General features: G+C 54.4%; 10 protein-coding genes across 10 annotated transcripts; 5 read left to right on the top strand and 5 right to left on the bottom strand.

Moving 5' to 3' along the window:
- Positions 1-694: 694 nt before the first annotated feature.
- On the top strand, positions 695-1,791 carry CDEST_09765 (Putative chloroperoxidase). The gene is made up of 2 exons (XM_062925923.1): positions 695-1,176; positions 1,246-1,791. The coding sequence occupies exons 1-2, from the start codon at positions 730-732 to the stop codon at positions 1,522-1,524; spliced, it is 726 nt and encodes a 241-aa protein (XP_062781974.1). The 5' UTR covers positions 695-729; the 3' UTR covers positions 1,525-1,791.
- A 1,117-nt stretch (positions 1,792-2,908) lies between these two features.
- Positions 2,909-4,154, top strand: CDEST_09764 (Putative chitin-binding, type 1, PAN/Apple domain, Endochitinase-like superfamily; the record flags this gene model as incomplete). The annotated part of the gene is made up of 3 exons (XM_062925922.1): positions 2,909-3,042; positions 3,122-3,646; positions 3,740-4,154. 3 exons carry the CDS (start codon positions 2,909-2,911, stop codon positions 4,152-4,154), a joined length of 1,074 nt encoding a protein of 357 aa, XP_062781973.1.
- Positions 4,155-4,475: 321 nt separating this feature from the next.
- Positions 4,476-6,585, bottom strand: CDEST_09763 (Putative major facilitator superfamily, MFS transporter superfamily; the record flags this gene model as incomplete). The annotated part of the gene is made up of 5 exons (XM_062925921.1): positions 6,304-6,585; positions 5,609-6,222; positions 5,288-5,573; positions 5,110-5,232; positions 4,476-5,046 (listed from the first exon to the last, which is right to left on the bottom strand). The coding sequence occupies exons 1-5, from the start codon at positions 6,528-6,530 to the stop codon at positions 4,476-4,478; spliced, it is 1,821 nt and encodes a 606-aa protein (XP_062781972.1). The 5' UTR covers positions 6,531-6,585.
- Positions 6,586-11,236: 4,651 nt separating this feature from the next.
- On the bottom strand, positions 11,237-12,140 carry CDEST_09762 (Putative mycotoxin biosynthesis protein UstYa; the record flags this gene model as incomplete). The annotated part of the gene is made up of 3 exons (XM_062925920.1): positions 11,237-11,708; positions 11,761-11,824; positions 11,885-12,140. 3 exons carry the CDS (start codon positions 12,138-12,140, stop codon positions 11,237-11,239), a joined length of 792 nt encoding a protein of 263 aa, XP_062781971.1.
- A 545-nt stretch (positions 12,141-12,685) lies between these two features.
- Positions 12,686-12,964, top strand: CDEST_09761 (uncharacterized protein; the record flags this gene model as incomplete). The annotated part of the gene is made up of 1 exon (XM_062925919.1): positions 12,686-12,964. One exon carries the CDS (start codon positions 12,686-12,688, stop codon positions 12,962-12,964), a length of 279 nt encoding a protein of 92 aa, XP_062781970.1.
- Positions 12,965-13,306: 342 nt separating this feature from the next.
- Positions 13,307-14,284, bottom strand: CDEST_09760 (Putative NmrA-like domain, NAD(P)-binding domain superfamily; the record flags this gene model as incomplete). The annotated part of the gene is made up of 1 exon (XM_062925918.1): positions 13,307-14,284. One exon carries the CDS (start codon positions 14,282-14,284, stop codon positions 13,307-13,309), a length of 978 nt encoding a protein of 325 aa, XP_062781969.1.
- A 571-nt stretch (positions 14,285-14,855) lies between these two features.
- Positions 14,856-15,951, bottom strand: CDEST_09759 (Putative complex I intermediate-associated protein 30). Its single transcript, XM_062925917.1, has 2 exons — positions 15,306-15,951; positions 14,856-15,246 (listed from the first exon to the last, which is right to left on the bottom strand). The coding sequence occupies exons 1-2, from the start codon at positions 15,848-15,850 to the stop codon at positions 15,156-15,158; spliced, it is 636 nt and encodes a 211-aa protein (XP_062781968.1). The 5' UTR covers positions 15,851-15,951; the 3' UTR covers positions 14,856-15,155.
- Positions 15,952-17,224: 1,273 nt separating this feature from the next.
- On the bottom strand, positions 17,225-19,291 carry CDEST_09758 (Putative SKP1/BTB/POZ domain superfamily protein; the record flags this gene model as incomplete). The annotated part of the gene is made up of 2 exons (XM_062925916.1): positions 17,225-19,121; positions 19,194-19,291. 2 exons carry the CDS (start codon positions 19,289-19,291, stop codon positions 17,225-17,227), a joined length of 1,995 nt encoding a protein of 664 aa, XP_062781967.1.
- A 1,457-nt stretch (positions 19,292-20,748) lies between these two features.
- Positions 20,749-22,623, top strand: CDEST_09757 (uncharacterized protein). The gene is made up of 2 exons (XM_062925915.1): positions 20,749-20,871; positions 20,919-22,623. The coding sequence occupies exon 2, from the start codon at positions 20,960-20,962 to the stop codon at positions 22,496-22,498; it is 1,539 nt and encodes a 512-aa protein (XP_062781966.1). The 5' UTR covers positions 20,749-20,871; positions 20,919-20,959; the 3' UTR covers positions 22,499-22,623.
- Positions 22,624-23,392: 769 nt separating this feature from the next.
- Positions 23,393-23,903, top strand: CDEST_09756 (uncharacterized protein; the record flags this gene model as incomplete). The annotated part of the gene is made up of 2 exons (XM_062925914.1): positions 23,393-23,422; positions 23,496-23,903. The coding sequence occupies 2 exons, from the start codon at positions 23,393-23,395 to the stop codon at positions 23,901-23,903; spliced, it is 438 nt and encodes a 145-aa protein (XP_062781965.1).
- Positions 23,904-24,116: the final 213 nt, after the last annotated feature.

The following is a 24,116-nucleotide window of genomic DNA, read 5'->3' as shown; positions in this document are numbered from 1 at the left end:
GGACGTGTTGGATGGCAAAAATGATTGATTGTTGCACCACATGTAGATTGAGTAGTTTCAATCTCGAATGACCCACAATCAGGTTGTCTGTCGACTCAAGTGACAAGCACGGCATCTATTTCGGCACTCGCCGGCCCCGTTCCGCCTTAGGCTTTTTTGCTCTAAACCGGCGCCGGGTGGGGCTTCGGCCTCGGAAGCATCACCCGTCCCCGGCTCTAAATGTTCGGCGTCTAGCCCAGTTTAACACCGGCCAACTCCGCCACGTGCATAGACCAAAAAACAGAACCGAACGAATTTGGTCCCAACAGTGAGTTTATACTAGGAACCGCGCGCGTGGACTCCGTCGCCGGAAAACCCGCCTCATTCTCAGCATCCATGTCGTAAACTCCACCTCACCTGCCCCTTTTAGAAGTGGAACCAATTGCCGCTGGGATGGTCCCACCCGCGTTGGGGGTGCGACATCTCGACTTGTTGATAAACTTTGTCGGCGGCGGAGAAGAACCTTGCAATCGCGACTCTGCAATTTCTGTAGACAAGGTCTTGGAGGCAACATCACGGTTCATACCCAATCAGCGTCGACTCATTTAGGAGTTAGCAAGCAAACGAGCCATCTGGCCAGTCGAAACGGAGCCGGCTACTTCTTCGGCATAAATAGTGCGAGTGCTTGCGAGACGGTGCGGTCCGTCATGGAAGCCCTTCTTAACCCAAATTCAACTCCTTTCTGTCATAATGGCCATTTACCGAGTGTGCTTCCTCAGTCTCCTGATCGCCGCTGGCGCATCGGCTTTCCTCACGGAGGAACAGTACCCCTGGAAGCCCGCGGGGCCGGGTGACCTGCGCTCGCCGTGCCCGGGCCTGAACGCCCTGGCCAACCACGGGCTGCTCCCCCGAGACGGACGGAACATTGACTTGGAGACTCTCGGCGAGGCGACCGCGCTCGGCTACAACATGGAACACAACACGATGCTCGCCGTCGGGATCCCCTCCCTGACGACGTCGACTACGGGCAACGCCTCGACTTTCCACCTCAGCGACGTCAACCAGCACACGCCGCAAGTCACCGAGCACGACGGCAGCTTGACGCGGGACGACGCCTACTTTGGGGACAGCAACACCTTCAGTCCGGCGGCGTGGGGCCGCGCGCTGCACTCCTGGGGCGATATCGAGATCATTGATGTAAGTCTTTTCCGCGAACTCAATGGTGGCTCTGGTTTCGGGGGGAGCTGGCGCTGACGATTCTCCCAGTTCCCCGCTGCCGCCAGAGAGATCAAGGCTCGGTTTGAATGGGGCGAGATCCACAACCCGGAGTTCAACGGCACGTTCGCGAGGACCGGGTCGCTGCTCCAGTACGCGCTGCTCCTGTCGGCATTCGGGGACTACGGGAACGCCAACATGACCCTGGTCCGGTATTGGGTGGAGCACGAGAGGCTGCCGTTGAAGCTCGGATGGCAGCCCCCCGCGGCCAATATCAATTCCACCATGAACAGGCTCATTGCCGCGAATATTTCCGCGCTCTGGGTGTGAGCTGCGGATACAAGCTTTCCCGGGCAGTTCGGGCGTCGGTGCTAGTGTTTGCTAGCCTTTGGAGGGCGATGAGCGTGGCGGAACGCCTCGTCGTCTAATTTTCTTTTCTTGCTCTCGCCCTTCATTCATCTTGAACGGTATTGGTTGTCTGTGATGCGCTAAGAGGAGCCTGATTCATGAAGTGTGGCACGCCGATTGTGTCTCGGATAGATTACAAGCATATCCGGATTGTCCCACGTAGGTATGTTGTCATACATTAAACTTGGCGTTTGCACCTATAACTGCTCGGTTCCAAACTGTTTGTAGGTTCCTGTCCATTCATCTACATGTCTGATCCTGCCATGTAATGGGATAAGGCTTAGAAACTGGCCTCCCTTCATCCTCCACTTTGGAGTCAAGAAATGCTTTGTTACTGAAGATGAAATTAAGAAAACCAGTCCCGCAGTAGAATTCTGATCGTTACCGTGGCCTGTCTAGAAACCTATCAAGGACGTGTTGTTCGTGTACTTAGTAGCCGACCTATGTCAGTAGGCGATGGCAACATCAGGCAGTGTCTTGTCATTTCCTTCTTGGGTATTTGAGATAGCCAAATCAAAGGATCTCCGGCACGAAAACGGATGGTATAGGCTCCCTAGAGACCGTATCAAGTTAGCACACGTGTAGGGGGGAAAAAGTCAGTAATTAGCCACCCACGTCTATAATCGACCGTCCAAGCCTATGTGGTTGTGTGGGTTTGTGGAGGTGCGAGCGAGGCAGAAGATCGGGAATGGCCATTGAACTTCGACCACTCTATCATGCTCCGATCGGCATCGAAACTCCCAGGACATTTGATCTTGGTATGACCAAATTGAGACAGTCGATGGGTGGTCATGTGTCACTCGGGATTGGACAATAGGGAAAGCAGCAGGAATTTTACGCGTCGCGTCGGGGTCGGAATCTGCCCAAACCAATGTGCGCAGTGACAACTCTGCGCAGCAAGAAAAGAATATGTTGCCTTTGCTTGTCTCAGTTTGTCAACACACTTAGCATGCTGCAAGCTCGAGGTTTAATTAACCCTCAACAAACAAATCGGGAAGAGACGACTGCAAACAACAGGAGGGTAGCTAGGCTAGATCTAGTTGGGAATGCCAAAAGGTCGGAGGTTTCTGGCCGACAGAGATACGCCAACGATCTTCATGGGTTGTCGGTTGCGCGCAAGCCACAAGCCACGTGGGGGAAATGGAAATCTACTTAATAATGGCAGGCCGCAACGAGCTGGACATCTATTCAACATCTATCTTTCGACAACATTGGCATGATTTGCTTGTGAACTCTATCCGGAGAATGGACAAACGCTACATAGTCTTGTCATTACTGCTCATCGATCCTCATTGCCCTCAAGAAAATGGTTCGCCCTCACGTAATTGGGCTCCTTTGCCTCATAGGAGTCACCACAGCGGTGGTGTCGCCAGACAACAGCTGTGGAGGCTCCAAAGCATACACATGCCCTGGGTCTCTATGCTGCAGTCAATACAACTAGTGGTAAGCGACTGTCTCGAGATCCGAGGCTTGAAGACTGTACCGCTCGAGGCAAGCTAATAACTCTCGATTTTGACAGCGGTGTCACCGACGCACACTGCGGAGCAGGCTGCCAGTCCAAGTTCGGCCAATGCACCATCACCTCGGGCAAGAAGATCACGCCTGACGGCTCCTGCGGCGGCACCAACGCATACACCTGCACGGGGGGCACTTTCGGAAACTGCTGCAGCCGCTACGGATACTGCGGCAACACGGACGAGCACTGTCTCAACGGATGCAACTCCCAGTTTGGCGACTGCAGCTCCATCTCCGTCGGGGGCGTACCCGCAAGCCTGGACGGCACATGCGGCGGCTCCAAGGGCACGACCTGCCAGGGAACCAGCTACGGCAACTGTTGCAGCCAGTGGGGATACTGCGGATCGTCGGCCGACCACTGCGGCACCGGTTGTCAGTCTTCCTTCGGAACCTGCACCGGTGGTTCGGGCGCCACTACCTCGGCGGCGAAGCCCTCAGCAAGCAGCGGATCCGGCGGCGGCACCAAGGTGAGCCCGGACGGCAGCTGCGCTGGTACTAACGGCTATATCTGTCCCTCGGGGCAGTGTTGGTGAGTCCTCCCTTCGAATCTTCCCTTCGAGTCCTCCTCGTACGAGGACCGGCAGCAACGATCGCTAACCCGGGTTCGTCTTTCAATGAATAGTTCCAAGAACGGATATTGCGGCACCACGAGCGACTTCTGCGGCTTCGGCTGCCAGTCCTCCTTCTCGGCCGTGTCCTGCACGGCCTGCCCCGGATCGGCGTGCGCCGGCACGGTCACGGGCAACAACCCGACGTGCTCCGCCAACAATAACTTCTGCTGGACGCTCAGCAACAAGAAGTTCCAGATCGTCTGCGGCAGGCTGGCGTCGGGGGCGTACCTCACCTACGTCGACGCCACCAGCCTCGGCGACTGCATCACCAAGTGCTCCGCGAACTCGGCCTGCGTTGCGGCCTCGTTCTACCAGGGCGCGAGCACCTCCTGCAGTCTGTTCAGCAGTTACCAGGGTTCCGCGAGCGGCAACTCGGCCGGCGGCTCCCAGAACCATGCCTACGTCCGCGCCGCCAGCTGCCCATAAGTTGATCCCCTTCGGCGGGATGATCTCACGGGAGAGGTCAGACATGCGGCGGTAGAACCCTGCCTTGGAAAATATATCCCTCAGATGTCCTAATTGTTGATCAAGTATTTAATACTATATAATTACAGTATTAGCTTAATTCAAAGGTATTTTCAGACAGTGTTTTCAGACGACGCATTCGTTCCTGGGTAGCTTTTGCGTCGTTGTGTAATTATTACAGTCTATCACAGAAGTAATGCAGCCCTATTCCGCTAACTATTGCGCTATCTATATTCCATACGACCCTTATGTTATCTCCACAACACTTCTTATATCCAACAATTAGAAAACAGTGCCCTTTGTCTGCTTGCCCTTCTCCTCCTCAACCGTCTTGACGTTGATATTGCGCCAGAGGAGCAAGGACAGGAAGATCAAGGGAATGAAGGCACAGCCGGCAATCACCATCTTCCTCTGGACGTCGGCGTAGGCGGCGATGATGGCCGTTCGGATGGGGCTGCCCATCGGGTACGAGAGCTGGGTGGTGATGCTGGCAAAGATGCTGGCGGTGAGGTCTTTGCTCCCCGCCGGCAGCTGCTGCCGGATCGCGTTCTTGAGCACGTTGTTCCAGATGCCGCCGGCGATGGCGAGACCGATGGCGGCGCCGATAGAACCGAAGAGCCCGTGCAGGGCGAGGGCGACGGCGATCTGCTGGTGGGTGACAGACGACATGATGGCGATCTGGGAGCAGATGCTGAAGATGCCGCTGGCGACGCCGTTGAAGATCTGGCACATGACGAGATAGCCGACGCTGGTCGAGGGAGTGCGGAAATGGATGAGGAGGGCGGTGCCGAGGACGCAGATGGGCACACCAGCGAGGGCGATGTACTTGAAGCGGCCGGTATAACGAATGGCACTTGAACATGTGTCAGTATCTCTCTTACTCCTTGTAATAAATGTAGTAAATGGGTCAACTTACACTCCGATGAAGGGAGAGATTATGGCCGAAGTCAGGCTGAAAGCGTTCAAGATGTACCCAGAGCTGGTGATGTCCTGGTTGTGTGCGACTTGCAGGTACGACTGATAGTACGAATCCCAGCAGCTATCAGGATGTTAGTGGCGTAACGGAAAATATTTTGAAGGGTTGCGCGACATACTAGATGGAGGCGAACATGATGCCGTAGACCAGGCAGGCACCCAGGACAGTTCGGTCCTTCAGGAACTGATACGGGAAGAGAGAGACCTTGGCGAAGTACCTCTCCCAAACGGCAAAGAGAACCAGACTGACGACGCCGAAGATGATGAGGCAGATGATAGTCGGGCTCTCCCACTGGTGTGTGGCATTGGACACGAGCGAGAACGGCAACAGCAGCATGGACCATCCAGCCATAACCAAGATCAGGCCAACGACTTCATAGTTCAATGTCAGAACTTGATGCCATTCTTTGCGATTGTGTTTGGAGGGGCTAGTTACGTACTGTCAAACTCAACGAAGTAGTGCTTGAAGGACTCAAACGAAGATCGAGTCTTCTGCTTAGGGGCGATCAAGCCGGCCTTCTTGGCCTTGGCCTCGCTGAAGAAAAAGATGACGGCGACTGGGGCACTGAAACCGATCAAGATGATGGCGAAAGCGCCAAACGCCCAGCGGAAGTTGACCTGGTCGTAAAAGAGCTGAGCGATCTTTGGCCCGGCAAAGGTTGTGGCGATGGTAGGCGTGCCGTTGAGGGCTATCATGGTCATGCGGTTCTTCAGGGACGTCATGTCGGCGAGGACGATGGTGATGATGTAGATGAGGCCGAGGTGGCCGACCCAGAAGATGGTCTGGGCCGCGGCGTAGGTCTCGACGTTCTGGCAGGTGGCCTTCATGATCATGCCGATGATGACGAGGAAGACCATGCCGATGAAGCCCTCGGCACGGCCTCGGATGTCGATGATTTTGGCAATGGTGAGCTTGGAGACGCCGCCGAGGATTGTGGAGACGATGCTGGTAGTGGCCAGCAGTCCGTGCTGGCCGAAGGCGGACGTCACGTAGGGCGTCAGGTTACTCTGGACGGACTGCAGGAGGCCATCGCTGAAGGAGACGAGATACAGACTGTGGCCCGACATGTAAGTCCTTGTCCATTCGGGGGGCCTTGTGTTCGTGTGGACCACGGGAGACAGCAGAAAGACCTACAGAGCGAAGACAACCCAAAGCATCTTCGGGGACCATACCGTGGTGATGGCCTCCACCTTCTTGACACCTTCTTGCTTGTACTCGGGGCTGCCATCCGACTCGGGCTTCAGGGGGTCCGCGTGGATATCGACCACATCCTGAGCGCTATTCTTCTCAACATCATGCTCTCCAGTAGGTTGGCTCTGGTCCGACACCTGTGGCGCCGACGCCGGGTTGATGGCGGCCATGATGAGAGACTCGGGGGAGAATCCAGAGAGGGTTGTGCTGTCAAGAGAAGAGAGAGAGAGACACTGGGCCAGCCGAGCTAGTAGAGATAACCAGAGACTCGGAAGAAAGAAAGGCGTGGACAAAAAGGACCAAGGTAAAATGGAACCTCCGGGCGGGCAGGACTTGAAAAGATTTATATTATCTCGTACCTGCAAAAAAATATGTCTGACCCATCGCTGATCCCACATCCGAGACCCACGTCGCAGAGAGATCATCACCAACACTACGAGTCCGTGGGGCTGGGAGCGATCCGACCGAACGCCCACGCTTGCTGATTCGTCGCAGAGATCTACTCGTCCGTGATGAAGGGGGGGGAGGGGGGGTGTTTGTGGACTCTGGCATCGACGGAACAGTTGCTCTTAGCGTCCATATTCCGGTTCGGTGGGTGAGCCGGCGACCCGGCACACGGCCAATGATGTTGGCGGCGCACCATGACGTTTCAATCTGGGCCGGGCAAGGCGCGTCACGGAGCTGGGTTTCCGTCTCACTGGCTCGGGCAGCTGTCGGCGCCCCCTCCCATTGCCTCTCACGGCGGGCCACCGATGTCGCCGCGAAGTGTTGGAACCGTTATCAGATGATCTGACAAGGTGCCTTGTGGGGAGTCCGTCCCACCCGGTCCCTCTTCTAGTCTCTCTGGAGTCAGGGCATCCCGGCTCTTTGACCAAGGAAATCTCTCGTCGGTCGGCTCGCGGTCGGGGGGCTGCTTGGTGGGTGAGTAGGTGGAAGGGCAGCGAGCGTCTGGTTCCATCGTGGAAAGAATGATATTTTCATCCGAACGGCCGAAGGTCATGGACCGCACCCGAGGTCTAGAACATTACAACATGGTGAAATCGACAAGTCACGGCACATCAAAACACCAGGTTATCCACTACATCGCTTGTTGGGACTCTCAACTAAGCTGTGGATTGCTCTCCTGCTGGCAAGGTCTTGGCCCTCACTCAGTCAGTCTTTGATGTAAGTCAGAGCACCCACTTCCTGGCCCCCCCCACTTCCTGGCCACCCAAAAATCCCTCATTTCCCCTCAACACCATGACTGCCCTCCAGCTTCTAACTATCACAACATTTACAACCCTCATCCAAATCACTTCATTTTTTGCATACGCCTTCCTTTATACCTTATGGTCCGATATTCCGAAGATGAGCTCAATCAAGCGCTGGAGGCCATCAGCAACGGTCTTAGCCTAAGGAAGGCATCATTGCAGTATGGTGTACTAAGGTCAACACTTCAGCTTTGATTGCAGGGCAGCCAGGCAAGGAGCATTGCCTTTTCTGACCTTCAGAGGCTTTCCCCTAGTCAGGAGGCTAAGCTGGCTGAATGGGTGCGGATTCAGCATGCTCTTGGGCTCCCTCCTTCACATCAACAAGTCAAGGAGTTCGCTGGACGAATCCTCCATGCAATGGGGGATACCCAGCCTGTTGGAAGGGGCTGGATCCAGGCCTTTATAAGGAGGAATCCATCAGTCAAGGTCCAGAGAAGTCGCTCTATTGATTCTAGACGTGTTAATGGGGCATCTACTGAGGTCATCAGGGACTGGTTCAAGCATCTCGCCATACCAGAGATCATCAGCATTAAACCAGCCAACAGATACAATATGGATGAGACTGGTATCCTTGAGGGCCAGGGCTCTAATGGGCTGGTGCTGGGGATGTCTGAGACGAAGTCTGTTCGCAAGAAACAGCCTGGATCAAGGGCATGGGTATCCATCATCGAATGCATCTCTGCCCTGGGCCATGTTCTGAATCCCCTCGTTATATATAAGGGCAAGGCAGTCCAGCAACAGTGGTTTCCTCTGGACCTTAGCCCTTATGAAGGATGGCAATTTACTGCAACAGAGAATGGATGGACTTCAGATGCCACTGCAGTTGAATGGCTGCAGAAGGTCTTCATCCCTCAGACCCTTCCTCAGGGCAAGGAGGTCAGGCTGCTGATCATGGATGGACATGGGAGTCACACAACGACTGACTTTATGTGGTTATGCTATATAAACAACATCCATCTACTATTCTTACCGCCACACACCTCCCATGTCCTCCAGCCACTTGATCAGTCAGTCTTCAGCCCTGTCAAGTCAGCCTATAGAAAGGAGCTTGGGTACCTTAGTCAGTGGAATGACTCTACTATTGTAGGCAAGAGGAACTTTATAGGCTGTTATCAGAAGGCTCGTACTGCAGGTATGACAATGCAGAACATCAGAAGTGGTTGGAAATGGACAGGGTTATGGCCTGTCTCTATGGCGAAGCCTCTGATGAGCTCCCTCCTACTCCCAACAACACCAAAGCCATCAGCATCGTCAGATCAGGTCAGCAAAGGGCATTCTGGAGGCAAGGAAGGCAGGGAAGCTGAAGGATGGGCATCTGCGTCGTCTGCAGTAGTGTGGTCGACGCCAAGGAAGATGAAGGATCTGGCTGGCCAACTGAAGCTATTCACAGAGCTGGATAATGACGCCAGTACTCAACGCCTCCTTTTTATGAAGGTGAAAAAAGGCTTCAGCGAGCAGTCCTATAGCCTGGCTACTGCCCAGCACAAGCTGGAGCTTCTGCAGGCCCAAATCAACAATACTGCAGTGAGGAAAAGAAGGACAGTCCAGATCGATCCAAACACCAAGTTCGCCAACATCAAGGACATCCAGCGGGCGCAAATTGAGGCTGGTGATAAAGAGGATGATGCAGCTGAATCCAGCGCCTCTGATAACCCTAGTGAAGCTGGAAGCTGTATTGTAGTGGCATCTAGACGAAGTCAATAATTAATTGAACATACTGGTGCTGGTGGGAATACCCTCATTTTGGGGTGGCCAGGAAGTGGGGGGGGCCAGGAAGTGGGTGCTCTGACTTAATGCAAGTTGAAAACGTCGGCACGTGTGCCAAGAACGACCAATGCCAACACCCTGCAGTGCGGCCTGTTAGCAAAAGCTTGCTTCGCGCGGCGCATCCTCGCTTCAGCCGTGCCGTGTTAATTACCGACTGCGCGTTATGCCGAATACCAGGCCCGGTCCGGCGCTAGCACCCGGTCAAGTTGTAGTCTCTCATTTCAGAACAGGGGCGGCCTCCGAAATGCGTTGACGACGCGCAACACAACTCTGGCCGGCGACCTTGGGGCAGTGTAGTTTCGACGCATCATCAACCTTCAGCTTTCTCACGAAACCCCAATCGTACACACATCTTCGTACCGTAGCCACCAATTGCTTCCATCCACTTGTTGGCTGCCGCGATGGTACTTTCACCATGTGCGCTGCGTGGAAAGCCGAGGAACCAGTACTGTGGCCGGACATTCGAAGCTGGCACCGGCCGGATTTAACGGCTCTACGGCCCATTCTCGTGTCTCCTCTCAAAGCCTTCGTGGCACTTTTTTTTCCCATTCAAAAGTCGGTACCCCACTAATAGAGCTCGTTGAGGTCCAGCAAGTTCGTCGCCTGAGCCGCCACTCTGGCTGTCACACTGCAGGTCGTCTCCAGCAAACAACGGGGCGGTTGACTCGTGGCGATTATTCCCGGACGCTACTGATCCCAGCTTGGCTTCAGAAAGTTTTCGGCCAAGTCGACCTCGGTAAGCCGATCATATGAGCGGTTTTGTGGTTTTGTCCAACTGCTCTGGACGAAGAGTTAGATCTGTCCCTTTCCAACACGTCGGAAAAGAGCAGTGCCGCTGGTATGGGAATGGAACGGCAGCTTTCGGCAAACTGCAACACCACCGTAGCCATCTTCTCGTTCTTAATCACTCAACCCACTGGGATTGGAGGCGCAGTCGAAGTAGCGAGATTAACTCGTTTTGAGAGGGATCGCTGACGGAGACATAGCCGTATTCATTAGACTGGTAGAGTCTATTTCAAGGCCATATTCTAAACAAGTTCGATGATGACATCCGTTTTTATTTTCATTTTTATAGAGGAGTTGCAATCGCTGTATAGTCTTCAACAAGCATCAGCTCTTGGCCCACATCCAATGAGAAACCGGAGGAGTTCAAGTCTCGACATCGACAATTCTAACGTGGCTCTAGAGTTTGGATGCGGGATGCTGCCACCGGCCCAGTTTGAGTGAGCGAGGCTTTGGACGTAAAGGATCCCCTTGTCTCCCTCGTCGCCCTAGTCTCTCGGTTTGAATAGCAGCGAAGCATGTGCTACGAAAACCAAAAGCAGTTTAGCTCATCAACAAAGTGCCCTGTCCCACGCTGCCCTGCCGAGCCGATTTACGCGCCACCTCGCTCGCTTGGCTAGATCACTCACGTCTTTGGTGGAAGCTGGTTGGACTCCTGATGCGTCTTGCGTCTATGGATCGGAGGGGGGGGGGGTCTGGTGGTTGGTCAAGGAACTCTGAAGGATGAGGATTCGAATGCAGTCAAGCCGGAAGGATTCCCATCTTCCGCCCACGCTTGCGCCACCTTAGTGCTTATGATAGAAATGTGTGAGATATCATTACTCCCAACGGGTACGTCGTCTACTGGCTCCCAACTTCTTCTTGACACCTTATTTCAACGGTGCGTCTTAGCAGGCTAAGCTCCCACTGGTTCCCCATGGGGTTGTGCATGGATCCCACTTGTTCGTCATTCTCCCTGTTCATGGCCTCATTCGGGGCTAAAGATAAGGATTGCCAAGAAGCACCATGGATGATACCCCGCATGAAACCCGCGTTTAGTTGTGCTACCTTTCCTTTTCTCTCGGCTACGTCGGGCCCTATTCCACGAACTTGTGCCGATCAAACCTTTCCTCGTCCAGCCTGTGACTGACTGCCCACTCCTCGATCTTGGACCACTTCCTGCAAATGTGCGTGGTCGTGGCGTTCGGAAAATGCTTCCCCGGACTCGGCGCCCAGTACCAGTGCACCAGGCTGACGTCCGCGCTGCACATCAAGCTCTGCCGGATGCTGTCGATGCAGTGGAACTTGTGCATCGTCTGCATCCTGTTCAGTTGATGTTCGGTCGAGTTGTGCTGCGCGACAAACTTGCGGATGTCGTTGAGGCAGTGTAGCTGGTGGTAGACGTCCAGGTTGGTGATGTAGTAGTCTGGATCGCTTGAGATCTTGGAGGTAGGGCGGGAGATCCTCTCGGCCTCCTTTCCGGTGATTTGGACCGTATAGGGGTCCATCAGCTGTTTCCAGGCATGGTTGGCTTCTGGAGATGCGCCGTAGAACTCGGTCGTTCCTGAACTGTTCACTTTGTTAGGGGAAGTCCACATTGCCAGTGCAGATTCGAACTCACTGATCTTCAGCAAAGTCTGAGTTGAACGTTACTATTTCGTATTCTACGGCTCCTTGAGCCGGAGCTAAGTTTTAAATGATGAGACTTTTGGATAAAATGAGAAAAGCTGAAATGATATACTCACAATACAGGGTATTTGGCCATGGCGGAAGGGGAGACACCAGCAGGCTGGCCCTTCGCCAGAGCGTGAGGCACAGCGCAGAGAGAACGAAGTTCAGGAAGAAAGAGATAAAAGTTGCAAGTCTCTGGAGCGAACCAGACTTAGAAATGAGTTTGAGACGGTTTTCTCTGCGTTCGGCGACTCCCTCTTCCATGTAGGAGTGGTCCTCATCCAGCAGATGCTGTCCGCTCTCCTGATCGTGAGATGATTGCAGCCCCATGCTAAGGACAATAAAAAGATGGTAACAGCTTAGCCACCTGATGGAATTGCACTGGGAGAAAGGAAGATGAGAAGGTGATTGTCGTCATAGATTCTTCTGTGGATGCTTTATGGGTATGGTATGCCAACGTCACTCGGGTTAGGTGCATCCGAGCGCAGGATGCTTGCCCTGCGCGATTCTTTGGGAACGCACTAATGATATGTCACAATCCATAGATCTTTCCCACATACAGACGACAATGAGACTCTGCGTTCTCCTCATTTGGAGGACACGCTTTGTTTCTTTCATCGCCGCGAGTCTCGAGACAAATTCCGCGAATCGATATGGAGGTCTGGGGCGCATACCCCGTGTAGGATCAAACTCAGCATCCTTTGCCGCGATGACTTACACCGAGGATGGCAACGAAGCTTACGGAGGACCTCGGAAAGATGATCTCGACAACTTTATAAAAGTTGTATTACATCCTGAGAGACGAAAGTGATTGCTAGTTCCCCCAGTGTACCATCTCACAACACCTCAACCTCTACCATAAAACGTTTTACAACATGAAGTCTTACATCCAAATCTTCGCATTTGTTGCCCCCCTTCTTGCCTTGGCGGCCCCGATCCCTGTGGACACACAAGCCACTACGGACGCAGATGCCGAGAGCTTCTTCATCCAGACCGATGTTGGCTGGTTTGACGGCGGTGACAGCAAGAAGCGCGAGGTTGCCAAAGAAGCGGATGCCGAAGCTGAGAGCTTCTTCATCCAGACTGATGTCGGCTGGTTCGACGGCGGTGACAGCAAGAAGCGTGAGGCGGCCAAGAAGCCGGAGGCTTCTTGAGATCTACTCTCACACCAGGTATGTTCATACTAGACTTCTCTGAGAGAGGGCCACTCTGATACCAGCAGCTGCAAGGGAAAGAGCGGGATACGGGATCTGTCTAATGTGTGATCCGGCATCTCTTAACAATTTTATGGGTGGAGAGAGTGGCTTGAAGATCAGTTTGGTATAGTTCCAAGTCAATTCAAACACACGGTTGTCATGGTCAAAGATTTGTTCCCGCAACTGTAGCCGCAGGTTAAATGTGATAAGCCCGGCAAATTTGGATCTCAGACGTGGGGGACACTGATTCTTGGCCCCATGTAAACAACGCAGAATCCTTTGATTCTGCAAAATAAAAAACTATGTTACATATTTGAACTTTGCCTCGGCCAACTTGATATTGACCCATTCTTCCACACTGGTCGGCTCGCGGCCCAGAAGCCACCTCAGCACATTGGGGTTCCCAACCAAGCCATACCTATTGTAAAACAAGACAAGCCTCTCGGCCTTATCCTTGCTGATGTCAGGTCTCAAGTCTCCTTCGGTGCCGACGATACCAAACCCGGACTGAGCGTTATCGATGTTGCTTCCAAACACCATATGCATGAGGAAGTCGACTCCTTTCTCGAAGGAGGGCTTGTTAACGCGTACATCCCTGCCAATCTGCCTGCCAATGATTTCAACCACTTCCGAATCGGATATTGGCGCGGTGCTACACAGCGGATATTGCGCGTAGTAGTGCTTCTCGCCCTCGATCAAGACCTTGGCCGTCGCCTCGGCGAGATCCCGCAGCGCGATGACGCTGTTGGCAACGTCGGGACTCCACATGCGCTCCATGACGGGAGTCTCCATGGCGGCTAGCTTGGCAACGGGGTACGAGTCCATGAAGTTTGTGGGCTGCAGGATGGTCCAAGGGATAGGGCTGAGCATCAGGCGCTCCTCGACGTAGCTCTTGAGGTCGTGCTGCATCAGCTTGCGGTGCTGGGTGCCCAGCACGGTGGAGAGCACAAAGTGCCGGAACCGGCTGCCGGGCGTCTGCGATTCCGCGGTCGCGGCGTCGATCATGTTGAGGCCCATCTCGCGCTCGCGCGAGTGGATGCTGGGGCCGGCGTGGAACACCGCGCTCGCGCCCCGGACCAGCTCGCGGCATTCGGACAGGGAGACGAGGTCAACAACCACGACTTCGGCGTCGGGGTATTTGGTTCGGAGCTTGGCGGCCGAGTTCTCGGAGTGGGCTGCCAGGCGGAGTTTGAAAATACTACTGCCAGAGGTGAGGAGGGGGAGGAAGTGGGAGCACTGTCTGCCGCCAGCGCTAGTGGCCACGAGGATGTCCGACATGGTGAGTTCCTGAGATGTAGTTTGATGAAAAGGGCGAAGACTGCAAATAGTTTTGTGTGAACGTGCTCCAGTGGCCGGGGTCACTGTAGGTAGGCGGTCTTACTTATACGCCCAATCTCAACTCATCGCCCGGTTGCCCGGAGGTGTCGGTTATGATACGCCGGTGGATGCGAGATTGACTTTCTGTGATGCATCCGTTGTCATTGGTCAAAGCCTCACCATCCAGAGTGCTCCCTAAGGCGCATTTGTTGAGACGAATCGGACATAGAACACAATTCCGAGCCTGCAAAGCCGACGATCATCATGTTTGATTCATGGAGCATCTTGGGCGATGTAAGCCGCTTTCCATGATCACGAATTGGGACTGCCGAGATAGAGAGCTTGCGGTACTCCGGAACTATGAGCTGTGGGTTGTTTGAGGTAGAGGAATCTTTTGCGAAATCGTCGCATGACTGTTGTTGTAGGAACGAAAGCGAGGTTGACTGGGTCGCACGGGGCCTTCCACAGACTTCACATTGGCTGCTTGCGTTATGCGAGGCGGAATCTTCTCTCCTGAGAGGTCAAATTATGTGCTCACGTATGTTTCGTGTCGAATGAGAGTCTGAATCCCACTCCTAACCAAGCAAATGATGCGTCCCTGACTCCCGATCCTCAGCTCACTGGTCAGTTTCCTTCCACATCCCGGGACTGAAAACTCGGATGCAGGTCAAGCTTAGGTAAAGTAGAGACTTGGCAAACTAGGCCAGAGTTGTTGTATTGGGGAAAAGAATCTCGCTCAAGATGGCTTCCAAGGCGTACAAACGTCAATATTTAGAAACGCTGCATCAATGCCAATACCAAGCAGCTCAGGCTGATGAGCCGACGCAGCTACTCAGGTGGATCTCAATTCCTCGACGCCCCGCTTCGATGCGATAACCGACTTGATATGCAGCTCAAAGTCCCCATCCTGCTCGGCGAAGAAGCTATAATATAATCAGTCCGGTACTCAACAATCGCCAGCAGCCAGCTCCCAGGTACTCACCTCCGGATCATGATGTTGACCCTCTTGATGCTGGTCAGGTCGAGCGGCGCCGTGTCGTTCTGCACTCGGCCGCGAAATGTCGGCACGAACTCGGAAAAGGGCATAACAACCCTCTCGACAGCGCCGTCGGTGTGCTCCACGGCCGGGAGCTGGAATTCAAACTCCCAGCTCACGCCGGACTGCTCGACGCCATTGATGGGCGGCGGGACGGTGTCCTTGAGGTTGAAGGAGTACCTCTTGCCGTCGGCGTAGGGGATCTCAAGGGTAATGGTGTCGAAAGCAGACAGGTCGAGGCCGGGCCAGTCGTCGACGGTCCTCTGGGAGGCGAACCCAGCGCCGCCGAGCGTCTCGTAGTCCAGGGTGCCGTGGAAGTTGGCGACAGACTCGGGGAACGGGTTGCCGGGGGCGCCGGGCGCGATGATGTCGAGGGTTGAATGACTCGTGCCGTTGCGGACAGTGTCGTCGGAGGCGACCCACTGGCTCGCGTTCCAGGGCGTAAAGAGGGCCGCTGTGGCCAGGGAGCGTAGGGCGACGGGGATGTGCATGGCGGTATTGCGAAGAGGGAGATATTGGACGGGTTGGACGATCTATCGAGGAGGAGCCACGTGGAAAGCGAGTGACAGGAGTTTGATGGTGGACGTTCGCAACTGGGAGGGTTGGCACTTGAGGGTCGGGCTCGTTGGTTCTATTTAACCTGTGGACCGTCATTGCAAGTCTCCGCTCTTTATCGTTTATTAAACTTCCGTTGCCAAGGCACGTGTGGCTCTGTTTATCTCCTTTCCGGACAAACGAACTTGGCGGCCGCCTGTTGCGACTGAACCGACTGATGGGGCCTTTAATCAATCATGTCATGGATCCAGGATCTTCGCTTCTGACCATCGAAAACAGTCGTAAGCCAAGCGCGCCGGTGTTGCCGAGGGTCGGACTTCTAAGGAACTTCGGTTTTTGGCACGCAATACCAGCACTCTTGAGACATTTGATGTATCTCGGCCAAAGAGTGCTTTCGCAGCATCAAGTATTAGTCCAAGACCATATTCAAGCTTCGTTGCGACTTCAATACCAGTAGGTAAGTGATGTCAAGTAATTTTAGAGAAGAAAAAAAAGATGTTACTTTAACGGCCGTTTCATTACCAATGCAGCTAAAGAGGGAGGAAACTAGGTAAGAAGTGTTGTCTCTAAGTGATGAAATGAACCCTACAAAGGTCAAAGAAGTGAAGGCTGTCTTATCACTGCAACAGGGTATCCATGTGAACTTACTCTTCTTTCGTCCAGAATCAAGGTTGGCTCACATACACAGCGTGATAGTCACTTGAGCAGATCACAGGTGTAGGGAAACCACATCACCTAGGTAGTCAAAGCATTTCATAGCAACTTACTTGCACTTATCTAGAATCAGGGTTTGTCGCACATTACATGCTGCAAACAGCTAACAGAGACAAAACTGTGTAGAATAAGTGTGCTCTTGCGACGAAACAGACAGCTGAATGGATTAAAGCTGTGAAAAATGCCTTTTCACTTCGTCCAAGGTATTCATAGCAACTCACTCCCATTCGTCTGGAACTAAGGTAGTCTTGCATACACGATTATTCCTTAGACGATTTAATGTTAGACTTGCTAGTAAACAAGCTGAAGACGAAAGTAAGGATGGTTATGATCTGCAATACTTGCATTTAGATTAGAGAGAAGATGTATTTACAGAGATATCACGATGAAGGAGCGATTAGATGCATCGAAATGTTGCATTTTCCGTTCTATCTATTTGAACTCTTTCCCGAAGCCACCGTCCGAATAAGACGTTTCTTCATCCCGAGCCTTCACATAGCCATCGATCCCGTATTTCATCGCCATGAGATTGCCTCCTGGATGAGGGGTGCCGAAAGAGAAAGAAAACCAAGACGGTCGAAACAGTTTGCCGTCGCTTAGGCGTTGGCGCTGGCCGATCCGCCAGCACGACCACCGCTTCCGCCGGCGCGGTTTCCACCACGGCTGCCTCCACCGTTACTGATGTTGGTGCCACCTGCAAGCAGGGCGGTGGCGAAGGCGGCCGCGTGGGCGACGTTGGGCGAGCCGGTCTGGGTCTGCTGGGAGGGACCCGGGGGCTGGCTGGGGCCGGCAAGCTGCTGGCGGCGGTCGAGGAACTGGCGAGCGTTGTGGCCGCCGTCGATGACGAAGGACTGGATGTTGTTGATCATGGACTGCATCCGCGAAGCACGGTTGACGGGCTGCTGTCCGGTGTTGACGACAACGGGGAACTGCTGCATAAGCAGCGTGGCTTGGTTCGAAGGTCGCGCGGTGCTGGGGCCGCCGGAGTTGTGCTGCGAGGCTTGGTCAGCGTTCATCGCGCGTTTTCCCTTGCGATCCTGGCCGCGCCTGTTGTTGTTCGCGTCGCCCGCATCATGGGTAAGACCTTGCTGATTGTGGGAATCAGAAGCCTGCTGAGTGTGACCACTGAGGGTTTGCTGGTTGCGGCTACCAAGAATCTGTTGAGTAGGGCCGCCGTGAGTCTGCTGAGTAGCTTGAGTGTGACCGCCGTGAGTCTGCTGGTTGTTGCCGCCGACAATCTGCTGAATGTTGCTGCCGATAGTCTGATGGAGGTTACTACCAAGAATTTGCTGACCGTTACCGCCTAGGTTCTGCTGAAGGTTAACACCAAGCGCCTGGCGTATATTGCCACGCATAATCTGCCGGAGGTTGGCACCACGGTTCTGCTGAATGTCCCTGTCAACAGCCTGCTGAATCATGCGATTAAGAGCAGTGCGGTCGCCACGGGGGACGCGACTAAGGCCAAGGTCTCCTCTACGAGGCTGGGCTTCACCGCCACCAGCAGCATCGCCGTTGTTGCTGTTGACCGAGCTTCCGGACGCCAACTGATGGGACGCAGCACCGGGCACGAAGGCGTTGAAGTGAGCGGCGCGGCGATGGGCCTCGATGCGACGGACGGTCGCGTGCAGGGGGCTGAGACGAATCTTCAGGTCGAGCGGATTCGCGACGGACGGCAGGACGTGTCTCTGAGACTCAAAAGAGACCATGTTGACGATACGCTTGAACCGGCGCAGCTTGCGGATGCGGGTGCTAGACTCGAAGCAGTACTGGTCGGTGGTGAAGATGCCCTTGGCGTAGGAGATGGCATCGTTCTCGCCGCGTTTGGAGCGATCCTTGCTCCACTCAGCAACGAAGGCGTCGCTCATGAGGTGGCGGAAGTCGGTCGTGAGATGGGTCGACTTGAGGGTGATCCAATAGAAGGACTCGGTCAGCGCGTTGCGGAGAAGGTACTCATCCGCGTGGCCGGTGCAGAGAAGCTCGAAGGTGTTGGCATAGTCAACGACGAAGGCGCCGTGGTACGTCAGGCACATGCCAGGGTCGTGATCCTTGAGCTTGAGCCAGGAGAGGTGGACGACGTCGATGAGCGAGAGGAACATCTGCTGCACAATATTCAAGAGCGAGCGGTGGAGGAAGTAGTCGGCGAGAATGAAGACCTCGGCCATGGCCTCCAGCTTCATGAGGGGGATCTCGAGGTCGGCTCTGGAGAAGGGCTGCTCCTCGATGGGATCGAGGATCATGCGGAAGTGCTGGACGGGCACCACGCGCACGCCGCGAAACCTTATTTCGAAGAACCAGGAATGCGTGAGGCTAAGATAAAGCTCCAAGGCCTCGGGATCGATGTCGCCGTCCTCGAACTTGACCTTCTGGACGTAGGACTCCTTACAGAAGCCGGAGACGCAGCCCTCAAAGTAGTGGGATCCAGCGGTGAGGACGTCTTTGAAGACGATGAAGAGAATGTCCTCACAGTAGAGGTGAACGAACTCGTTGGAGTCGCTGATTTTTGAGTCAGTCTCGGCTCGAACCAGCACTCAACCTCGCGGCGAAAAGCGGCGGGTGTGAACTTACATCTCGACGACGCGAGGTTTGCCCTCGCTCGTGGCTCTCTCGTTGACGAGACGCGCCAAAACCAACGCGTCAGGGCGGAAGTCTCGAGGGGCCATCATCTTTTGAGATGTTATTCGAGCAATTTCGGCTGTTTGCTGAAAAGATGAGGGTTTGGATACTGCAGAGACGGGGAAGGGAAGCGTTTGCGAATCGAGTAGAGGGAGGGAACCGAGAGAAATTGGAATCGAGAAAGGAGGGCAAGACGCAAAGCTCTGGTGACTGCTAGTAGGAGATCAACACAGTGTTGCTGTAGGCTTGGATGATGGAGAGGGGTGCGAGGTTTGTTGGAAAGGAAGAGAAGGGGATTTTGTGGGAGGAGGGAAAGGCTTCGCTGGTTCGAGGCAAGAAGCTTGTGGAAGCCCTATTTCTTTCCCTTTCTAGCAGGTGAAATCCAAGCCGCTTTGGAGCCCTGAATAGCGGCTGGTGACTTGATCGACACGCGTGAGCCTGAAGTGCGGCTTGCTCGTGGATGGAAACAATAGGGGACGGGGATGAAGGCAGTTGGTATTCCATCAAGTGGACGGAGCCGTGGGCCGAAGGCCTCCACTATGGGCCCACTTATCGCCGTAGTGACCTCCGGCCTGCTCCGGGCACTTGTTACAATCTCCAAGACAGCAGGCAAAGAACAACAAAAGAGGCAAGAGTCTGTCGAAAGCAAAGAAAGAGATTTTTTCGCTCAATGAAAAAACCTTGCCTCTTTTTTCTGCTGTTCACCTCTCTTTGTTTCATTGCAGCCAATTACTGATGGAGGAGAGAATCAAGGTTCAACACCTGGCTGGATAGTCTTTGCCCTGGTCTGTTATGTCAAGAAGCGCATCGCAAAGGTGCCAATGGTATCTGCAAATTCATTGGAAGGAAAAGTTAAAAAAAAAAGAGCAAACAAGTCTCTGTCTGCTACCTTGGGTTCTTGCTTTCCCCTGCTACCCCTCCCTAAGTCTATGAAAGCTGCGTGCCAACAAAGCAAAGCGGGAATCTGCCATATGTACTGTGTCTTCTACAGTGACTTCAGCCTCCTACACAGTACAAGCATCTCCACCACTTCCAGCAGCAAACGGGCCCGTGATGGTCTCATTACTTCGTATCCTCACAGCAGACACGGCCTTCTCAATGAGAGGTAAGAAAAAGTTTTAACTGTCGCCCTTTCCTATCATCTTATTTCCTTCTACAGTTGTACAGTTAGATACCTCCTGCCTCACGTCTTGAACGACTGGCCAGGCAAGACGCAGCCTCCATGGCAGTTACCCCGCCATTCTTCACCAATATTTGCAAAGATTGAATCCCCTGGTCCCTTCCGAGCAGACGAGATTCCGCAATCACCACCAAGGATTTGCCCAGGAAAGGCCGGCGGGCGTACATAGACTGCTACTTGCTCTCATCATCGTGTCCCTCGGAGAAGCTACGGAGGCCAGTGGCGCAGACGTTCGAGTCACGCTTCGGCTACTGAGTCACTCGTATCTGTGCCCCGACATCTGTGCCTCGTACATCATCGGCCTTTTCAGTAAATCCCAGCATTCACAGACCATCCCTACTGTATTGCCACACATTCATATTTGTGGCAATCATCTTCTCGAGTTCTACCTTGCGCCCACGCGAGCTACGGATCAGGGTCCGAACTCGACAGCGACGCCGCGCAGCTCATGTAGGTCGGTGAACGAGCTCATCTTGAATTAGGCTGATAGTTCATAGCGAAAACGACTGATTCAATTGTCACCCCCCCTCCGCCCACGATGGGAGGCTCCGCCTTTGCCTCCGGCGAGCATCCTCTCAATACCCCGCGAATGCCGCCCAAGATCTATGATCTTGTAAAGGCTAAGTGCATGTCAGCTTTGCGGGAACTCTACATCTGCGTGGCCAGTCCCATCGAGGGGCCCGGGAAGGAAGACTTCGGCGACATTGACATCCTCGTTACTTGGGAGAAGGCCGCATACCAGGGCAGACGCTGTGCGAAAACAACCCCAACAGCAGCGGCCAATAACACCCACATCGACTCCGCCAAACGTGACTTTGACGACTGGGGTGATGCAGGAACCGATGACGAAGAAGGACAGGAGCGCTCACCGAGCCACTCGCTCACGCCCCTCCACAACGCACGCGAGGCCATCCGAGCCGCCTTAGGAGCAGAGTACTTCATTTTCAACAAGGTCGGCGATCACTATGCCATCCCGTGGCCGTCCTGCGATGCCGACGGCACTACAGACGAGGGTCTCAAGCGACACATCCAGGTCGACATCACCATCTGCAACTCGTTGCAGCAAATGCAATGGATCTTATTCAAGCATGCACACGGCGATCTTTGGAGCATCCTTGGGACCATCATCAAGCCCTACACTCTCACAGCCGACGGGCACGCCCTTTTCCTGCGAAACCCAGACATTGAAAAGTTTGACAAGTACAAAAGCAAGGCCAAGATCCGTCTAACGAGAGATCCGGCAGAGATTCTCCTGTTCCTTGGCATGGACGTTGCTAGATACTCAGAGCCTTTTGCATCCCGCCAAGAGATGTTCGAGTACGCCGCCAGTTGCCGTCTCTTCCGCATCTGGACGGACGAAGGCGATGAAGAGTCGGGCCAGGCAGACTCGGCGTCCTCTCCTTTTTCTATGGAACCGGCCACACCGTCAACTGTACCAGACTACACATCGTCGCCTACATCGATAGAGCCAGTGACGCCAGCGACGACAATGGAACCGGATACTCCAGCGGTGTCTGAGCTGAAGCCCGGAGACGGCAGAGGAGAGCCGGCCAAAAAGAAGCTGAAGGCTAAGGACAAGAAGCGATTGAAGACTCGGCCGGCATTCCGCCAGTGGCACGAAGAGTTCGTCCCTCGATGCCGAGCCGAAGGCCGCTTCTTTCGAGAAAAGACAACTTGGCTCAAGGTGACGGAGGAGGCATTCGAACGCTTCGGTGTCATATCTTGGTACAAGCGCGTCCACCTCGACGTTGTCCGTTGCCGAAGTGAGGACAGGGTCGTGGCTGACGTCCTCAAGACGATCGACGACGTTGTGCCTGCCGACCTTACCAACCCTAAGAGATGCCAGTTCCGTGGCGACTTGAAGAAGGCTCTCAAGAAGATCATCCTTGAAGGAGACAAAAGCTTTGGGGTAGCACCCGAAAACGAGCTCAGGGATGGACTGGGACTGATAATTAAGGACGAGGTCGACAAGTTCGTGAGCAAGAACTGGGAGGAGGTTGGCAGAGCCGCCATGGCGAAGCACCAGCAGCGTTACGAGGAGCATTGCCGTGATACGGGCAAGGGGAAGAGTCAGTAGGGCGAGGGGAGCATACCATTTGGATACAGAAGAGGACGGCCTCCTTCGCGGTGTCCCACGACAAAAACTTCTCATCTTTAGCGCAGCCCGGCGATTCGAGGCTTAATATTCATTGCTTATTGCCCCGGAAGGTTTTCTGTTTGTGCCTCACAAGTCCAGTTCCCTGGAAGGTTCCATCTTCAATCGATGTGAATCCACGCTGGTTGTGAGCAAGCTTCAGGCTGCTAATCTTGCCCTGAGGTTGTGATGCTTGAATGAGCCAAGCTTGGCCTTAGTGATGAAGACTTGATGCCTCCCCAACTAGCCCTTAGAACGAAGAGGCCATCGGAAAAGAAGCCCATCCGTTCACTGACATTTCACAATCCCTTCTTATTGTCTTTTCAGGTGAAATTCAACCCCATCGTCCGGACGAAAGCTTCATGTACTCATACCCCTTCCCTCGTCTCAACCGCCTGCCCTTCATCCATCATCTGAACCGTGACTCAATAGCTCAACGGGAGGTAAGTTGCCATGGAAGACCAGACGACATAATCACGGATAGGCATTTCTTTCACGTCTCTTTTCCGCTTTCTGTTGCAATTGCCCTGAGCTTATTGTTTTTTAAATTTTTTTTGCCTTTCCTCGGAGCTTCCATTTCTTTCTAGACGTCTCCGTCCGAACCCAGCTTCAGACAGGAGATCCAATTGTCTCTCCGTCGTTCCATCACTTTAATCATCCGAATCACACAAGCGACGATTTCTCTGGCCTGCCTTCGAGGACCAGAAACTTCTCTTCAGCCAAAGGTGAGCCCCCCCCCCTTGCCTCAGGCCTCTCTCGTCGTTCCCTCGTCCTGCCAGACTCGAAGTTGCTGAAGAAGCTTAATATAGACAATTGTATCAAAGAACGTCAGAAACCATGTCTCGAGGACCGGCCTACGACGCCAAGGTACGCAGATCGAACCCACTCCCCTCTCCTATCCCCCTTTTCGTTTAAATCCAGCAACCGACAAGAGCAACAGAACAACGGCAACGCCTCCGATGAGGAAGAGGAGGAGCGCGGCCGCGCCCGCCTCCGCGCCGACGAGGCCCTGGCCTTTGCCCTCGCTCTCGCCGAGCAGCAGCAACATCAACAAGAGCAAGACCAGCATCAGCATCGTCACCAGCCCCCCGTGACCCCGACCGTCCAACCCACCGCCCCCTTTGGCCATCTCCCCCTGGGCTCTGACCGCGGCCGAGCCCTCGCCGCCTCCGCCAACAACCGCTCCCGCTCCCGCAGCGCCGCGCCTTCCCTCCCGATCCCTATCCCGGGCGCCGCAGGAAGCCGCCGCGCCGCCTTCCGCGAAGCCGAGGCTGCCAGACGAGCCGCCGCCGAGGACGATAGCGGCACCGACAGCGGGGACGGATCCCCGACCGGCCGGCTCCCATAGGAGGGCCCTCGCCGCTGGACCGTCTCCAACGTCTCGCGCGCCGGGGGATACTCTCCCGCGGAGCTGAGCGCGCAGGCCACTCGCCTGCACCGTGGCATCGGCGTAGGACAGTCTTGGCTCGTAAGTAAACCCCCCCTCTCTCTCACCTTCCTCGATTCCTTCCTCTTCCCTTGACTCCACCATTCACTCTGTCTCGAAGATGTTCGCCTGCTG

The sequence above is a fragment of the Colletotrichum destructivum genome, chromosome 6, assembly GCF_034447905.1.
Source record: "Colletotrichum destructivum chromosome 6, complete sequence".
Classification (NCBI taxonomy): Eukaryota; Fungi; Ascomycota; class Sordariomycetes; order Glomerellales; family Glomerellaceae; genus Colletotrichum; species Colletotrichum destructivum.
This window is presented reverse-complemented; position numbering and strand designations above follow the sequence as displayed.